The sequence below is a fragment of the Gadus chalcogrammus genome, chromosome 16 (assembly GCF_026213295.1).
Source record: "Gadus chalcogrammus isolate NIFS_2021 chromosome 16, NIFS_Gcha_1.0, whole genome shotgun sequence".
Lineage (NCBI taxonomy): Eukaryota > Metazoa > Chordata > Actinopteri > Gadiformes > Gadidae > Gadus > Gadus chalcogrammus.
Window position 1 is genome coordinate 7,934,469 of NC_079427.1, and position 14,333 is coordinate 7,948,801.

Genomic DNA, 14,333 nt, shown 5'->3' on the forward strand with positions numbered 1-14,333 from the left:
GTTAGAGCCGCTCAACTATCAGACATTATTCAGCCGTCAGGAAGCTTTCATTTGGTTTCTTTCTGTCTAATAACCACTGTCACTGCCAGACCCAAATGTCATGAAATCGGAGTCCCTTGTATCTTTCTCTTCGGGCCTTATGTGTTCTCGTGTGTTGGTTCTCAGTTCACTGTTCTCCAGTTAGCATTTCAAACAGTTATGTTGTGTATTGTCCTGCGCAGCTACAAACACGCAGTTTTGTTAGACAACAGCGGCATTTACATTTTTCTAAATACTTCAAATGGTTGTGTTTGACAATTTTCCATGGTATTTTATTGGGCAAAAAAAAGGACGAGGCACTTCCGAACATTTCCGGTAGACTTCCTGTAGTGGAACGTAACGTCCTGTGGTCCTCTCTTTGACTTCCTTGTTGAACAGTGCACTTCCTGGTTACGAGGCTGAAGTTTTGCTGGTCAGCCTGCAGCCCTGCACCAAAGGTTTCGGTGCAGTGTATATTTCTGTTTTCTACATGAATTTTGTACTTATTTTCATTTCACTTTTTTATATAATAAAGATACGTTGATATACATATCCTGTTCTTTCTGCCTCTTAAGTGTGTGTGTGTGTGTGTGCCTGTGTGTGTGTGTTCGTGTGTCAATATGTGTGTGTGTGTGTGTGTGTGGCAGGCGTGTGTACATAGTGAACATTGTTGTGTGTGTCACCACGACGCCTATCAGCAAAGGTGAACCCAGTTCAGCTCCAAGAATGAGGGCTGTGTGTGTGTGTGTGTGTGTGTGCGTGTGCGTGTGCGTGTGCGTGTGTGTGTGTGTGCATATATGATGGCTTAATTCGAGAAGACCACTTCCAACTGATAAGTGGAGATAACTTGACCACACACACACACACGCACACACACACACACACACACACACACACACACACACACACACACACACACAGCGACACGGTGATGGCTAGTGTGCTGACAGTAAGACAGTAGTCCAATGCTTCCACAGTGGATGGAGGAAGCTGGAAACTTGTATTGACGTGACCTTGGCTGCAGACAGCCGGACCCCATGAGCTTTTGAATAATGAATGCCCATGCCCCTATAAGCTCTGCCTTAAGGCCACACTTGTCTCCCATGGCAGGACTGCTGGGTCTGGGTTACTGTGAAACCAACTGGAACCTCACCTACGACGTGGGAAAGCCAGCTCCAGAAAGTTCTGGAACAGGTTCTGTAACTGACATGATCTAATCAAATCATGTTTTTCCCGCACACAAAATATTCTGCATCTGTTCCTTACCTTAAAATACTTTATATTACTGAATTGAAATGTGCTCTTCAAGCCATTTCGGGATGGTTGGTCTTAAAGGAGTTTGGTGGTACACACACACCCACACAAGGGACAAGGAATGTCTTTAACTGATCCACAGAATGGACGGGAAATCATAAGACCACCCTATTGGACCATCCTCGTAGGCCCTGATTGGTTGAAGGTATAGCTAGAAGGTCTGTGATGCTAAGAAGAAGGTCATAACAGAGAGTAGGTGGATCGAAGAATCCAGGCAAACGATAACAGACCCAATAGGGAGAGCGAGTGATGGAGCACGAGAGAGAGAGTGGAGTACCAAGAGAGACAGGGGAAAGAGAGAGAGAGAAGGATAAGAGCAGGAGCGATAGAGTACGAGAGGGGGCATCAGAGAGAGAGAGAGAGAGAGAGAGAGAGAGAGAGAGAGAGAGAGAGAGAGAGAGAGAGAGAGAGAGTCAGAGAACACATTGAAGATAATCTGTAATAGAGAAAGCAAGCATCAAGGAGTGAGAGAGGAGCGCGATAGATACAGGCAGCAAGAAATAAGTGGAAAGGAGGGGGATGCATGAGGGAAGGAAAGGGTGACAGGAGGATAAGAGAGAGAGACAGGAGGGCAGGAGAGAGGAAGGAGAGGAGCAGTTACAGAGCAGCCATTAGGCCCCACTGTGTTGAGAGGGAAAGCTTCAAATTGTGTGTGTGCGCGTGTGTTTGTTTTACAGATAAGGGTTTTGGTTTAATTAGGGCAGCGGTACAGGCATCCCTAATTAATCTTCTCTCCTAATCCCAGGAAGAGAGCAGAGGCCCACGGTCCCCTTACACACTGTGTCCCCCCCCCCCCCCCCCACCCACCACACTGTTTTCACCGTTGCTGCTGTTAGGTTAGACCAAACACAGCCGTGTTTTCCTGCTACCTTGTCTGCCCATTGTGCAGTTGTTGCCCTCAGCAGCCCAGGGAAGGTCAGCCCTTCTGTGTTCCAGCCCTTCTGTGTGGTTTCCTCCCTCCGTCGTGTAGCGTTGGGGCGCTCTTGGACTACCTTTATTCTAACCTTTATTTTTACGTGGACAACACAACTCTGTACAGAACAAGAGGCATCGTATGGGCGTTTGTAGCGAGGCACGCACATTTTCAACACCTGTCCAAAAGCGAGGCTTTGAGACAGAATAACGGACAGACATCCTATACAGATATCCATGTACAGTCGATTTAAAACTATTTAAAATGAGTTAAACAGGGTTGGCCAATGTTGCCACATTAGACAGACACAAGCGTTTAATAGGAAGACTTATCCCAAAGCGGAACAATGTGGACTTCCCTTGAACCATATTTTAACTGCTCAATGAAAAGCATTAAAATCATCTTCGTTTTTCAGCTCGGGTCAGATCAGTTTGATTTGAATCCTTTTGTTGGGTTGTATTTTAAATCGACCATTTACACTGGGCTACAACAAGCTCTGCAGTCTGGCCCGCCTCCTCCAGCAGACGAACTCTCCCTCTTCATCATGTTGTTCAGGCCCAGACAGCCGTGGCTAGCCCCTTCCTCACTCAAAGTGGTGAGGCCGGTGAAACAGGTTCAACCAGGCCATCCCGCAAGCGCGTGAGGTAGAAAGAGCAGCCAAGCTTCCCGACTGCGACAACAATACCCTCAATGTTGGCCGAAGAGATGTCTGATACATCCTGTTGGAGCCATGGGGGGTGTCTGTTTGAGTGGACCAGTAGCATTCAAATAAGACACGATAACAACCTGTCCTTCACTCGGGTGTTGTGTTTAAGCGCACACTTTGATGTAACAACCACCATCGCTATCTCGCTGTATCTCCTCCCTGTCATGACTGTACTCATACTTTCATAGAAAAACAATACAAGACGTTATATTAATGACCGGTGACACGAGAGACCACTGAGTTCCAAAAAATGCTTTTATTAGAAAAAAGGTACAAATGACAACGTGTACGTGTGTGATCAAACGGGTCCTACGAGCAGACTGTCTGGAAAGGAGACGACCAGACGCAGAAACGTGGAACAAACGAGGATATAAACCGTTCTACAAAAAAAATGTGTCTTCTTGAAAGAGTCGCCATCGTCCGCGACAGCATGTGTCTCTCTCCCTGCTCCGTGGCCGGGGGTGGGGTGGGGGGGGGGGGGGGGGGGGATGGACCATCACTGGGGGCCGAAGTAGTCGACCACACCATTGCCTTTGCGACCATCGAAGAAGAAGATGTTCTTGTGCGGCGCGTCTCTCTGGGAAAGGGCCTGGGGAGGGAGGGAGGGAGGGAGAGAAAGAGGGAGGGAGGGAGGGAAGAAGGGAGGGAGGGAGAGAAAGAGGGAGGGAGGGAGGGACGAAGGGAAGAAGGGAGGGAGGGAGAGAAAGAGGGGGGGAGAGAGGGAAGAAGGGAGGGAGGGAGAGAAAGAGGGAGGGAGAGAGAGATTAAGCCATAGCCACAAAGTAGAATTAGATTTGACCTAATCAATAAAAACACTTTAACTCAATAGAATTCTTCCACAGTTCTTAGGTTGGCAGCTGTGCTCAGACCCTGGATGAGGGGCACAACAGCAGGACAGGCAGAGCCCCCGTCTGCCCACACAGCCTGTGATCTCAGACCAGACGCTGCCCAGAGCTGTGACCAGGCACCAACGGAGGCTTTAAACTTACATCAGTTATCCAACGTGGCTTCAACAACAGGATCAAGCTGAGCAAGCTTGTCTGCAATCACACACACGCACGCGTACAACAAGGGCGTGTGTGTGTGTATGTGTGTGTCTGTGTGAGGGGGAGCAAGTAGCAATCTGGCCAGCGAGACGTCAGTTGCAGTCGGTTTCATCATCGCAAGAGAGACAGCTAGTTGGCCTTGTGCCAAGAGAACACACACACACACACACACACACACACACAGCTGTGGGCTATACTCATGTTCCCTCTAGGTGAACTGAGTTCATCACAGGGATCTCTAATTTTATTGAGGTAATGAATTCATTTATAGTGAGATTGGCAACAGTTATTTTCTGCTTCTGGGATTGATGCTTGGAATATCAGATCACACTTAGGTAAACAGCTTCAACAAGTGCTTTAATTACTACTGATTAGCACTGCTTAAACTAAGTAATGTGAATGCAATATATCACAAGATCCAAGGGGATTTACGCTTCTGATTATTGGTGGTGCCGCACAAGACTGAGAAAGAGTGTGATGTGATGCGTCATGTGCCTTATTTGGGACTTACCTTGACGACTTCCTGTCCCAGGACTCCGCCCACCACGGCACATACCGGGGCCATCTCAGAGAAACAGTAGCTGTGCGAAGAACACACACAAGTTTTCCCATTGGATCAACTTGATTAGTTTGGAACATTGGAGGCCAAGCCAGACATATGTTGGCCGTGCAAAGCAGATTAAAGTGTTAGGATCGATTTCCTTAGGCTAGCCGTTATTAGATCCACCCTTTACAGCTCGGGCACACAAACAAAATTATTCATCAAAAAAAGTCTGGGATATTGACAACAATCGAAAGGACCACAACGAATCCAACCATCGCATTAGACCCACCCTTCTTAAGAAAAAACTATTATTGACCCTAAAGTGCTTTCTGAACGGCTGAAATTGTGTCAGCTAAAGTCACATGCTAGCAAATGTAAGTGACACAGGGGTTGACGTGATATCGCTTAAGTTTTGCGACTGGACTTGTAGTGTTAGGTTACTCCTTCAATGATTTACTTGAATGCCTCCGCTCCCAGGAGGTCTGATGGTGGACCGGCGGAGGGGGGGGGGGTTACCTGACAAAGTCGTCACTGAGCAGCTCTCTGTTCAGCCCCATGGACTCCAGCACGTCGTCTCGAATCTGGCGCAGCAGCTGACCGTCCTCCCCCGAGGACTGGGGGGCGGGGTCGCGACCTTTGTCCGTGCGGAACTTCAGCAGAACTGCGGAGGCCGCAGAAAGGGGCGGGAACCGGACGAGGGAGGGGGAGTCGAGAATGTTTTAGTAGAATGAAAGTGGGTACCCATGTTGTGCGAACAATGTTTTAGTTATTGGGACAAATTAAGTGACATGGCTGTATGGCCCGGAGTACCTCGTGTCTCACACACACACACACACACACACACACACACACACACACACACACACACACACACACACACACACACACACACACACACACACACACACACACACACACACACACACACACACACACCCCAACTGTATGAAGCAGATGAACAGATACTCTGAAATCCGTGTGTGTGTGTGTGCGTGCGTGTGTGTGAAACTTGTGGTCGTCTGATTTCTGCGAATCTGATGAAGAGGTGCTCAATTCTTTGAGATCGACTAAATGTTCTGAGAAGTGACTTAGGCTCAGATTATAAATTGTTACTCGTCAGTTGTCTATTGTATGATGTCTCTCAGCAGGATAGGTGAGTTTTGAACGGTGGTTTGTGGAAATCAGAGCCTTATGTTATGTTATAATATCAGAGTTACATCGCATCACTAATTGTACTTTCAGAACGAGTGAATCCCGCTAGAACACACACACACACACACACACACACACACACACACACACTTCCTGTTTCGGGTCGATATTAACAAAAGCCACATGAGAAAAAAAAAAGTTCCTCCCACGGACATTTCCAGCACGCGTACACACACGGCGTGCAAACATTATTTCCACATTATGACCTGCTATCAGTGCATCTGCCAGTCATAGAGAGTCACAGACTGGCACGGGGAAATCATCTCAGCTCTGATTTGAAACACAACAGTAGGTGGATGGAACAGGCACCGGGTATCTGATCATCTGTGTGTGTTTGGTCTGGCGGGTAAAGGAAGAAGCAAAAGAGCCCACCGGCTTAACATCACATTCAAAAGACGCTCAAAAAAGGGGAAGGGAAAAACGTGCACGGCGCTCGTCTATTCTGTTCCACCATTTCAAGATGTTATCTGCAAAAATTTATGAAGGACATAAAAAAACGAGCATGCAAAGAGTGTACAAACGAAAAACAACAACCCACTGTGCGTGAGCGCATCTTTAGCTTACAAACCCCACAGGACTGATTATGCAAATGGTTTTGACCTAGCCGCAGGGTAAAAAAAGAACAGAAAAAGACAAAAACAGCCCTGTGTTCCTTGCCCTCCATCTCACATCTCTTTGTTCTGCGGCTTTGGTCATGAGACAGGAAGCAGTTGTGTTACCAGGAAGTAGAGCTTCCTCCGCACCGCAACGACACCTCTATTAATAGAAAAGTCTATCCTAATAATAATATCAAAGTTACATAGCCTTCTTTTTAAACTAGTTAAGTGGATATTTTTATATATTCTCACACGAAAGAGATAGCTCGCCTTCCTACCCCAGCTGAAAGGCGTCGTGTCAGACAGCTTTTCAAATGTTCTTGTAGCCAAGACACAATTCCTCCATGATAGTAAAAGGTTGCTAGTTCGATCCCCAGCTCCTCCTAGCTGAGTGTTGATGTGTCCCTTAGCGAGACACTTAACCCTCACTGCTCCTGACGAGCTGGCTGTCGCCTTGAATGGTTGGACTCTGCCGTCGGTGTGTCAATGTGTGTATTAACCGATGTCGGTTTGGATAATAGCATCTGCTAAATGCCCTAATTGTAATTGTAGTGTTAACCCGCAATTAAAGAACCTTGTACACCCATAGTTAGCACGGAGATGCTTGGTAAATGCCGGCTGTGAGTGCACCAGGTCATGGCCATTCGGGTGTAAATAAACACTTCAAATCCAGTTTTATTTACGTCTCTTAACCCCATGCCTGTTCTGCTGCCCACCTCGTTGTCTGTGGAAAGTAAACTTTCGCAACTTAAAAAAAGAAGTGACCTTAAAAGGTGTCTGGACACATGCCAGCTGTGCCATGACACAGGGGGCGACGTTTCACTTCCTGGACATCTGGGGTCCAATCGGCTGGTCCGATCGTGCTGCACATTTGGCAGACCGTGGCGAGGCGGTGGCGGTGCGAAGCGTCACGCTCCAGCGTGCGTGTGTGCGTGCGGCTGCAGGAGCAGGTGGAGACAACACCACAACAACAACAACCACCACCACCACCACCACACCACACCCATCGCCTCGCTAAAAAAAGGTCGCCTGACCAAAAATAAACCCTGAAACCGGAAGAGGAGCGTTCACGGTCTGTTTTTAGTCTCTACATTTAAACGAGAGACGTCTGCAGACATGTATGTGGTAGACAGGTGTAGCTGATCGCCTTCTACGGATGTTATTTGAATAGCTTTCAGAACCTCGTTGTTTTGATGATGATCTTAATGCTGAAATATCTTTCTCAAACAGAGACTTCCTGAAGCACCTTCAACCTTTGTGTTCTGGAAACACATGATCTTAGAATTCCTCGCGCCGATGCCAGGCAGGGAATACGCTGGGGTTTTTGAGTCGAGTCTCATTCGTCACACATCATACTACAGATGACGGAGAGATTCACAGGTTCAATCTCAGTGGGAGGTATAAGAATACAGAATATACAATCTGTTCCACTGTGGTGACGCCATAATCCTGGCGTGGGTTTCTGTGTGTAACCACACTAGTGGAGTCATATAATGATGCCTTGTCGATTACAGCTGTTGGCAAATAATTTGACAACTTGCTCCACTGAAGCAGCCTTGTTCTCCATGTGTGGGCGTCTTCGTACCGTGGAGGAGGAAGTAATCCACAGGCGTGCGCTTTAAACCCGCCTTGGCCTTCTCCGTTGTCCAATCCACCTCCAGCGCCTCCTTCAGGGAGCAAAAGCTGGCCGTCTGATTGGACGCAGGGCAGGAAGGAAAGACAAGGAAAATTTGTCAGGAATGAAAGAATACCGCAGTGTTTAGTTGGAATGTAACTGTATGAAATGTAAATGCACTTTGTGCATCTGCTTGAGAGTGCTGTATAAGGTTTATTGCATTATTATTTCAGAAGCACACACACGCACACACACACCCACACACTACCTTTTTGACCATTGTGGTCTCGTTGGGGTCGACCTTGGCCTTCTTGGCTTTGGGTCCGTCGTTGGAGTCCCCGGAGGGCTTTACCATTTTGGGCTTCTCTCTACAGAGGTGGAGAGTTGGTGGAGGAAGGAAATTAAGGTGTAACGAGTTGGGCAACTCCTGCGTGAAAACTTAAGGTCGGCAACAGAGCATGCATGATTAACCACTGCCTTTGACAGAGACTCTCATTGTTTACAGACTTTACATTGATCTTTCCCCCATTCCTTTGTTTATTGATATTAATTCAGATGAACTGTCTGCCAAGACGGGTTACTCAGAGCAATGCAAAAATCGTGCCCCACACACACACACACACACACGGTTGAAGCAGACGGACTCACTCGACGTAGTTGTAGTCCGGCCCGAGGTCCGAGAACATGTAACCGTAGTAACCGTACACGTTCCCGCAGAACACCTTGATGTTGTGTTTGGAGCAGAGCTGGTCCACGCGCACCATCAGGTCCCGAGAGCAACACGTCAGACACACCTACAGGGACGGTATGGAGGGTTATTCGTTTGGCCTCCTCCCGTTTTCCCTCTTCCCCTTCAGAGACTGGTCGCTGACCCTGGCTGTGACTCGCAGACACCTTTTCCCTGCCCTCATGCCCCTCCCTGCCTGGATCCTTTCTCTGACCCCAACACCTGCCAAACACCTGTCTCTCATCCGTTCACTATACTTGAGTTTATCATCTGTTTAAGTGTATTCACCTTCACACAATTACGATTGGGGCATTTAGCAGACGCCTTTATCCAAAGCGACTTCAATCGGTTAATACACACATTGACACACCGACGGCAGAGTCAACCATGCAAGGCGACAGCCAGCTCGTCAGGAGCACTTAGGGCTTAAGTGTCTTGCTCAGGAACACATCAACAATCAGTTAGGAGGAGCTGGGGATTGAACTACCAACCTCTCGGTTACAAGACAACTGCTCTACCTCCTGTTCCATCCTCCTCCCTGCCAGACCTCTGTCTCTTTCCCCCTTTCTGTTCTTAAGCAATTGATCAACAGAGCAACTGAGTGGTTGCCAGTATTATCATCAACTTTAGTCTAACAGTCCAACAACAGATCCCTGTCTCTGACCCCCACATTAAGTAGATTCAATGTATGCCCCTCAGACCATCAGTTCACGGGCCCATCTTGCCCAGGTATCACATCACATCCAGACAATTGTTCAACCTAGAGAGGGAGTAGGCGGTTTGTGAGTGGATTGATTCTAATAACAGTAAGTTAACCCAATAGGACCTAGTTCGTTAGACCTTTTAAGTATCATTACGCTAATGATTGGAGGGAAACGAGAGCGCCACCCTTGTTATGTGCTTTATTATACTGTGTTTTGCGATGAATTGAACATTAATCATGGGAACAATCATGGGAACAATGATGGGACTGAAAGAAAATGGAAGAATAAGCAGAGAAGTTTGGTAACCAGAGAAGGACTCTGGTGATAGTTTTGGGTATCTTGCTTGAGCCCAGGAATAAAGTGTGACAAAGTATTGACTCTGCTTTTGTTTTGGAAGAAAAGCATTTCGAAACTTTGAGCCTTTTATTTGAACAAACTTCCTCATTTGGCGAGCTAGCCAGGGGTCTAGAAGAGAACCACAAGGAACCCAGATTGTTTTGACGGCGGACAGAGTTGCCGATGACTTCCTGGTGATGACCCAACCCGATGGTTCCACTGATAACTCCTTACGACGAACAATAAGCCGTCATATGATCCACCATACACACATGTGGCCTGTTATCTCTTTAACAGGTCCTACCCCACTGTGTGGCAAAAAGCCATTCAACGGTTGTTATGGTTTGATAATTAACGTTAGATAATCATTTACCTTAATAACAATGAACCTAGAAGGGAGCAACAACAAAGAATATACAATTAAGAACAACCACAGGCATTAAGCGTGTGATTATCATTGTTAGATCACGCATCTGATTAAACATTTGAGAGAGAGACTAAAACTGAAGCGCCACCACTGAGACCAGCTTGTTTACCCAAGGTGCCGGGCCGGCCAAGGCGGTCGTACACCAGAGGGTGGGGCGGCTAGGCACAGACGATCATGATTACTGAGACAACACCAACTTTTCCCATTGTCAACAAGGGCGCTTGGTAAGGGCGCTGGCTGTGTCTTATCCAACCGAGGCAGAGACCGCCCAACAGCCGTGTGTGTCCTTTGATAAAGATGTACTAGGACGGTCAGGCTGACCCCACCTTCAGTCAACAAACCTCATCAACATGGCCATGCGTGAACCATGTGCTAGTACGTCATCTTTGACTTGCATCATCTAGAGATGAGCTCAGAGCCCGCCCACCCACACACCATGGCTGCACTACACTTTACTTAGATTAAGCGCTTTCCATCTAAGCTTATTTTCTTTCGTCCTTTCTTTCTTGTTGTTGAATGAATGTGGATGAGGACCAGGGGTGCCAGTTCACGTAAAATACGTTTTTGTGCTCTGAGGTCAACTGTGTTTGAGAGGAACTAGGGAACGCGCGCACACACACACACACACACACACACACACACACACACACACACACACACACACACACACACACACACACACACACACACACACACACACACACACACACACACACACACACACACACACACACACACACACACGTGTCGGGTGCGGCTGTGTTCATGCCATATAATTGGGGGATGTGGTTTAACATATCGGATCGTTTCCTGAAAGAAGCAGACAAAGTGTGTGAACTGCTGAACTCACCTCGGTCAGTGCAGACCATCCTGGTAGACAACACGGCACCAATGCTCCTCATCATATCACACATTGTGTGTGCTAGTATGCAGCTTTTTATCCGCTGGGTTCATGAACGACTTGGTATTGTAAGTAAGTACCCAGATGGATAGCATGGCAACCTAGCGTCCTGTATACTTACAAGCACCCAGATGGTCTTTGTTTATCTGCTGCACATAATTGGGATACTTCTATAAAAATACTTTTTTTTTTTTTAGCAGACTCCAAAAGCTTCTTTGAACCTCGTCCATGTCCTGCTAGGACACACACACACACACACACACACACACACACACACACACACACACACACACACACACACACACACACACACACACACACACACACACACACACACACACACACACACACACACACACACACACACACAATAATAAATTAAATAAATCTCTAATTTCCAGTTAAAACAGTCTTAGCCTGCGCTTCCCCCCCCCCCCCTCCCCCCTCCTCCTCAAACCCTTTTCTCCCTCCTCACTCAATCCCAAATGATCCCTTCCTCCCTCTTCTTCTCTCCCCCTCTGACTCGCTGCCTCCTCCAACCTTCCTTGTCTTCCTCCCTCTCTCGGACCCCCCCCCCCCCCCAGGCACGAGGGTTCGGATATCGTCAGTGCCGGCCAGACAGAGTAGCGGGGAAGAAACTCGAGCATTGCAACCCTTTCAACAGATTTCAAACACAAGCTAGCGCTGCTTTCATGTGTTCCCGAGCCAGACACCGTGCTAGTCACAGCCAGACAGCCAGGCTGTCTGGCTTACCCTGCTTACCCTTTGTTAGCTTTCCATATAAAGTAATAGTGGTGTGGGATCTTATAAAGTTGTCTTCTTGTAGGTTCTTATAAGATATGATCTGTTATGAGTGTGAAGACCACACGTTGAAATAATACAATGGTGCTGATCAAATTGAAATGGGAAAGGCAATTATGAGGACAAATTCATGTATTTTTGGTACATGAATGTCAGTAGTGATGCCCCATTTTGAGGCCAATATTAACAAACAAAATAGTACTTTACTAATCTACTAATATTATCTACTAATACTAAGTTAAATAATAAAATAAATAAAAAATCCCTGCTGTTGCACAAGCAATGTTTGAACCACATCACCAATGTATGAACACAAAACAAGTACAGTGATTATTTTCCAACTAGATTGTTTACACCAGGCACTTAAGCAAACAACATAGATTAAACAGTGCGATAAGGGCACCACCTAGTGGTCATATTACATATTGCAAAGATAAGTATGGAGGTTTTCAAAAGCCTGTTAGAAATAGCTATATCCTGAATTACCCGAAATACTAGTACCACTGGTATCCTGATATACCAAAGATACTGCCGATAGCCACACATTTGATAAGCTTGTTCTCCCTAGCCGCCAAAATATGCATATGTTACCTCACAATTTACAACCCCACCATTCTGAACTTGGTCGATTGGCTTGTTTACAATGTGGAGTAGACACAGCCCCTACCCCCACCCTCAAATAGAACATGAGGTAGGATCCCAGCAAGGAGGATAAACTGACCGCATCAAACTGTAGGAAGAAGTCGTCGGGTTGGTCTTCAGCCCTCTCTGCCTGGGCTCGGACCTCCACCATCGGATTGAGGTACTGAGCGCGCTCCAGAGACGCCTGGGCTCGGTTCTCCCCCTGGGCCGTCACAGGAACCAGGAACTGGGCCCTGCACGACTCCTGGGACACCTGGGAGGAGGTAGGGGGATGGGGGAAGGTTGTACTGTCAGACCACTTTCGTAATTATCTTATAAAGGGATAATACAAGTATTCATAACCAATCTGTGAATAACTTCGTGAGCATGTCCATATCAATTATATAATTGAGGGAAAGATGGTGATGGGCTACTTTGTTACTTCGCATAAAATACATTTTCAAATGTCGTTCAATAGTAAAACAGCACATAGTGTATGTGACCATCTGTGTGTAATATACCTTTTCATGATCCAGCATCGTGAGTCCCTTCACTCCAGCCAGAATCAGATTCTTGGCCACTTCCGCCCCGAGACCACCTAAGCCCACAAGTAGCACTCGAGACCCCCGCAGTCTGGAGTAAAAAATCACAGCAAACTTGTTAACCCCAAACTGACTGATAAAGTAACAAAACACAAGTTAACAAGATCAAAACATGGGGATTATTGAGTGTTAACACGTAAACAAAGAGGCACATAAAATAAGATGTGCATAGGATAAAAATATAAATTAAGGAAATGCATTACATGTATGAAAGGCAAGGTTGAATACGTTGAACCTCGATTTTATTGTTTCATTTCTTATATCATTATAATATTTAAACCTTTAATGAATAGTTGTGGATACTTTTTAAAACCGCTAGGATCCGATGGGAGGCTCAATGTTATTCAGTTAGCATTTCAATCGTTACCTCTTTTGTGCATCTAGTCCCCATAGCCGGATCTGTCGATCGTACTGGGCAGCCTCTTCCTCGCTAATAATCGGGTCCTCCTTCGCAATCATATCAATCATTTCAGATTGTAAAACAGTTAATAATTTATGGATAATATAGGAGATTGTTTATTTATTACGGTAGTTTGAATTGATGCTAAAATCCCGCTGACTTTCGGACGCTGAATGATGACGCACTGAGAGGAGCAGAAGGGCCTAGTAATCTCGCGTTGACTCCTTTATCTCGCGTCTCTTTATTCCACTGGCAGCTGCCTTTGGCTATTTGATTCCATTCAATTTCAAGTAAAATATGTATCTCAATCAAAAATGTGCAGTAACAATTTGGCCATATGGTCATGCCTCATTAAAATATTCTGCATTACTTGACCACGATCGGGCTGTTAGTGGGTTTTATTATGTATTTTGTTTCAATGTATTTTGGTTTTGTTTCAAGCATTTTTGTAAAAGATAGGCAGGCAGTCTGTGAAACACTTATGTCCACACCGTTCCTTAAAAAAATTAAAGGCCATTGGTTCACCCACACTTAATGAATAGTAGGGGGGTTGTAAGTGAACCTGTGCAGTGCTTCTGCACGCGTTGTCAATCTCAGTCACCCTCTTGGAAAATAAATAAATATATACCGGTTCACTGCAGAAAGTGCCATGTCTCTACTTGAACTGTACAAGCTCTTAAACAAGCAGCGGCATAAGTCAGAATGAAAACTCAAGTTGTGACATAATATTGGCCAGAGGGGTGATGGGATTGGCCAGGGATTATACAAATCAATGTACAAAACAACATTATTTTTTAATTGTGTCAATAAAGTACATAATCGTACTAACTCATCCCGACCACTGTTCACG

At 46.2% G+C, this 14,333-nt stretch overlaps 2 protein-coding genes across 2 annotated transcripts in view; one reads left to right on the top strand and one right to left on the bottom strand.

The window, feature by feature from the left end:
* The window catches only part of LOC130405918 (glucosidase 2 subunit beta-like), an 8,485-nt gene extending 7,917 nt beyond the window's left edge, over positions 1–568 (top strand). The window contains exon 3 of the mRNA XM_056611232.1: positions 1–568. This exon is cut by the window's left edge and continues 1,519 nt beyond it. The gene's annotated coding sequence lies outside the window, so the exon portion shown is untranslated.
* A 2,869-nt stretch (positions 569–3,437) lies between these two features.
* sae1 (SUMO1 activating enzyme subunit 1) lies at positions 3,438–13,694 on the bottom strand. The gene is made up of 9 exons (XM_056611065.1): positions 13,451–13,694; positions 13,003–13,114; positions 12,582–12,755; positions 8,613–8,758; positions 8,233–8,332; positions 7,935–8,040; positions 5,058–5,202; positions 4,509–4,578; positions 3,438–3,540 (listed from the first exon to the last, which is right to left on the bottom strand). The coding sequence occupies exons 1-9, from the start codon at positions 13,549–13,551 to the stop codon at positions 3,448–3,450; spliced, it is 1,047 nt and encodes a 348-aa protein (XP_056467040.1). The 5' UTR covers positions 13,552–13,694; the 3' UTR covers positions 3,438–3,447.
* Positions 13,695–14,333: the final 639 nt, after the last annotated feature.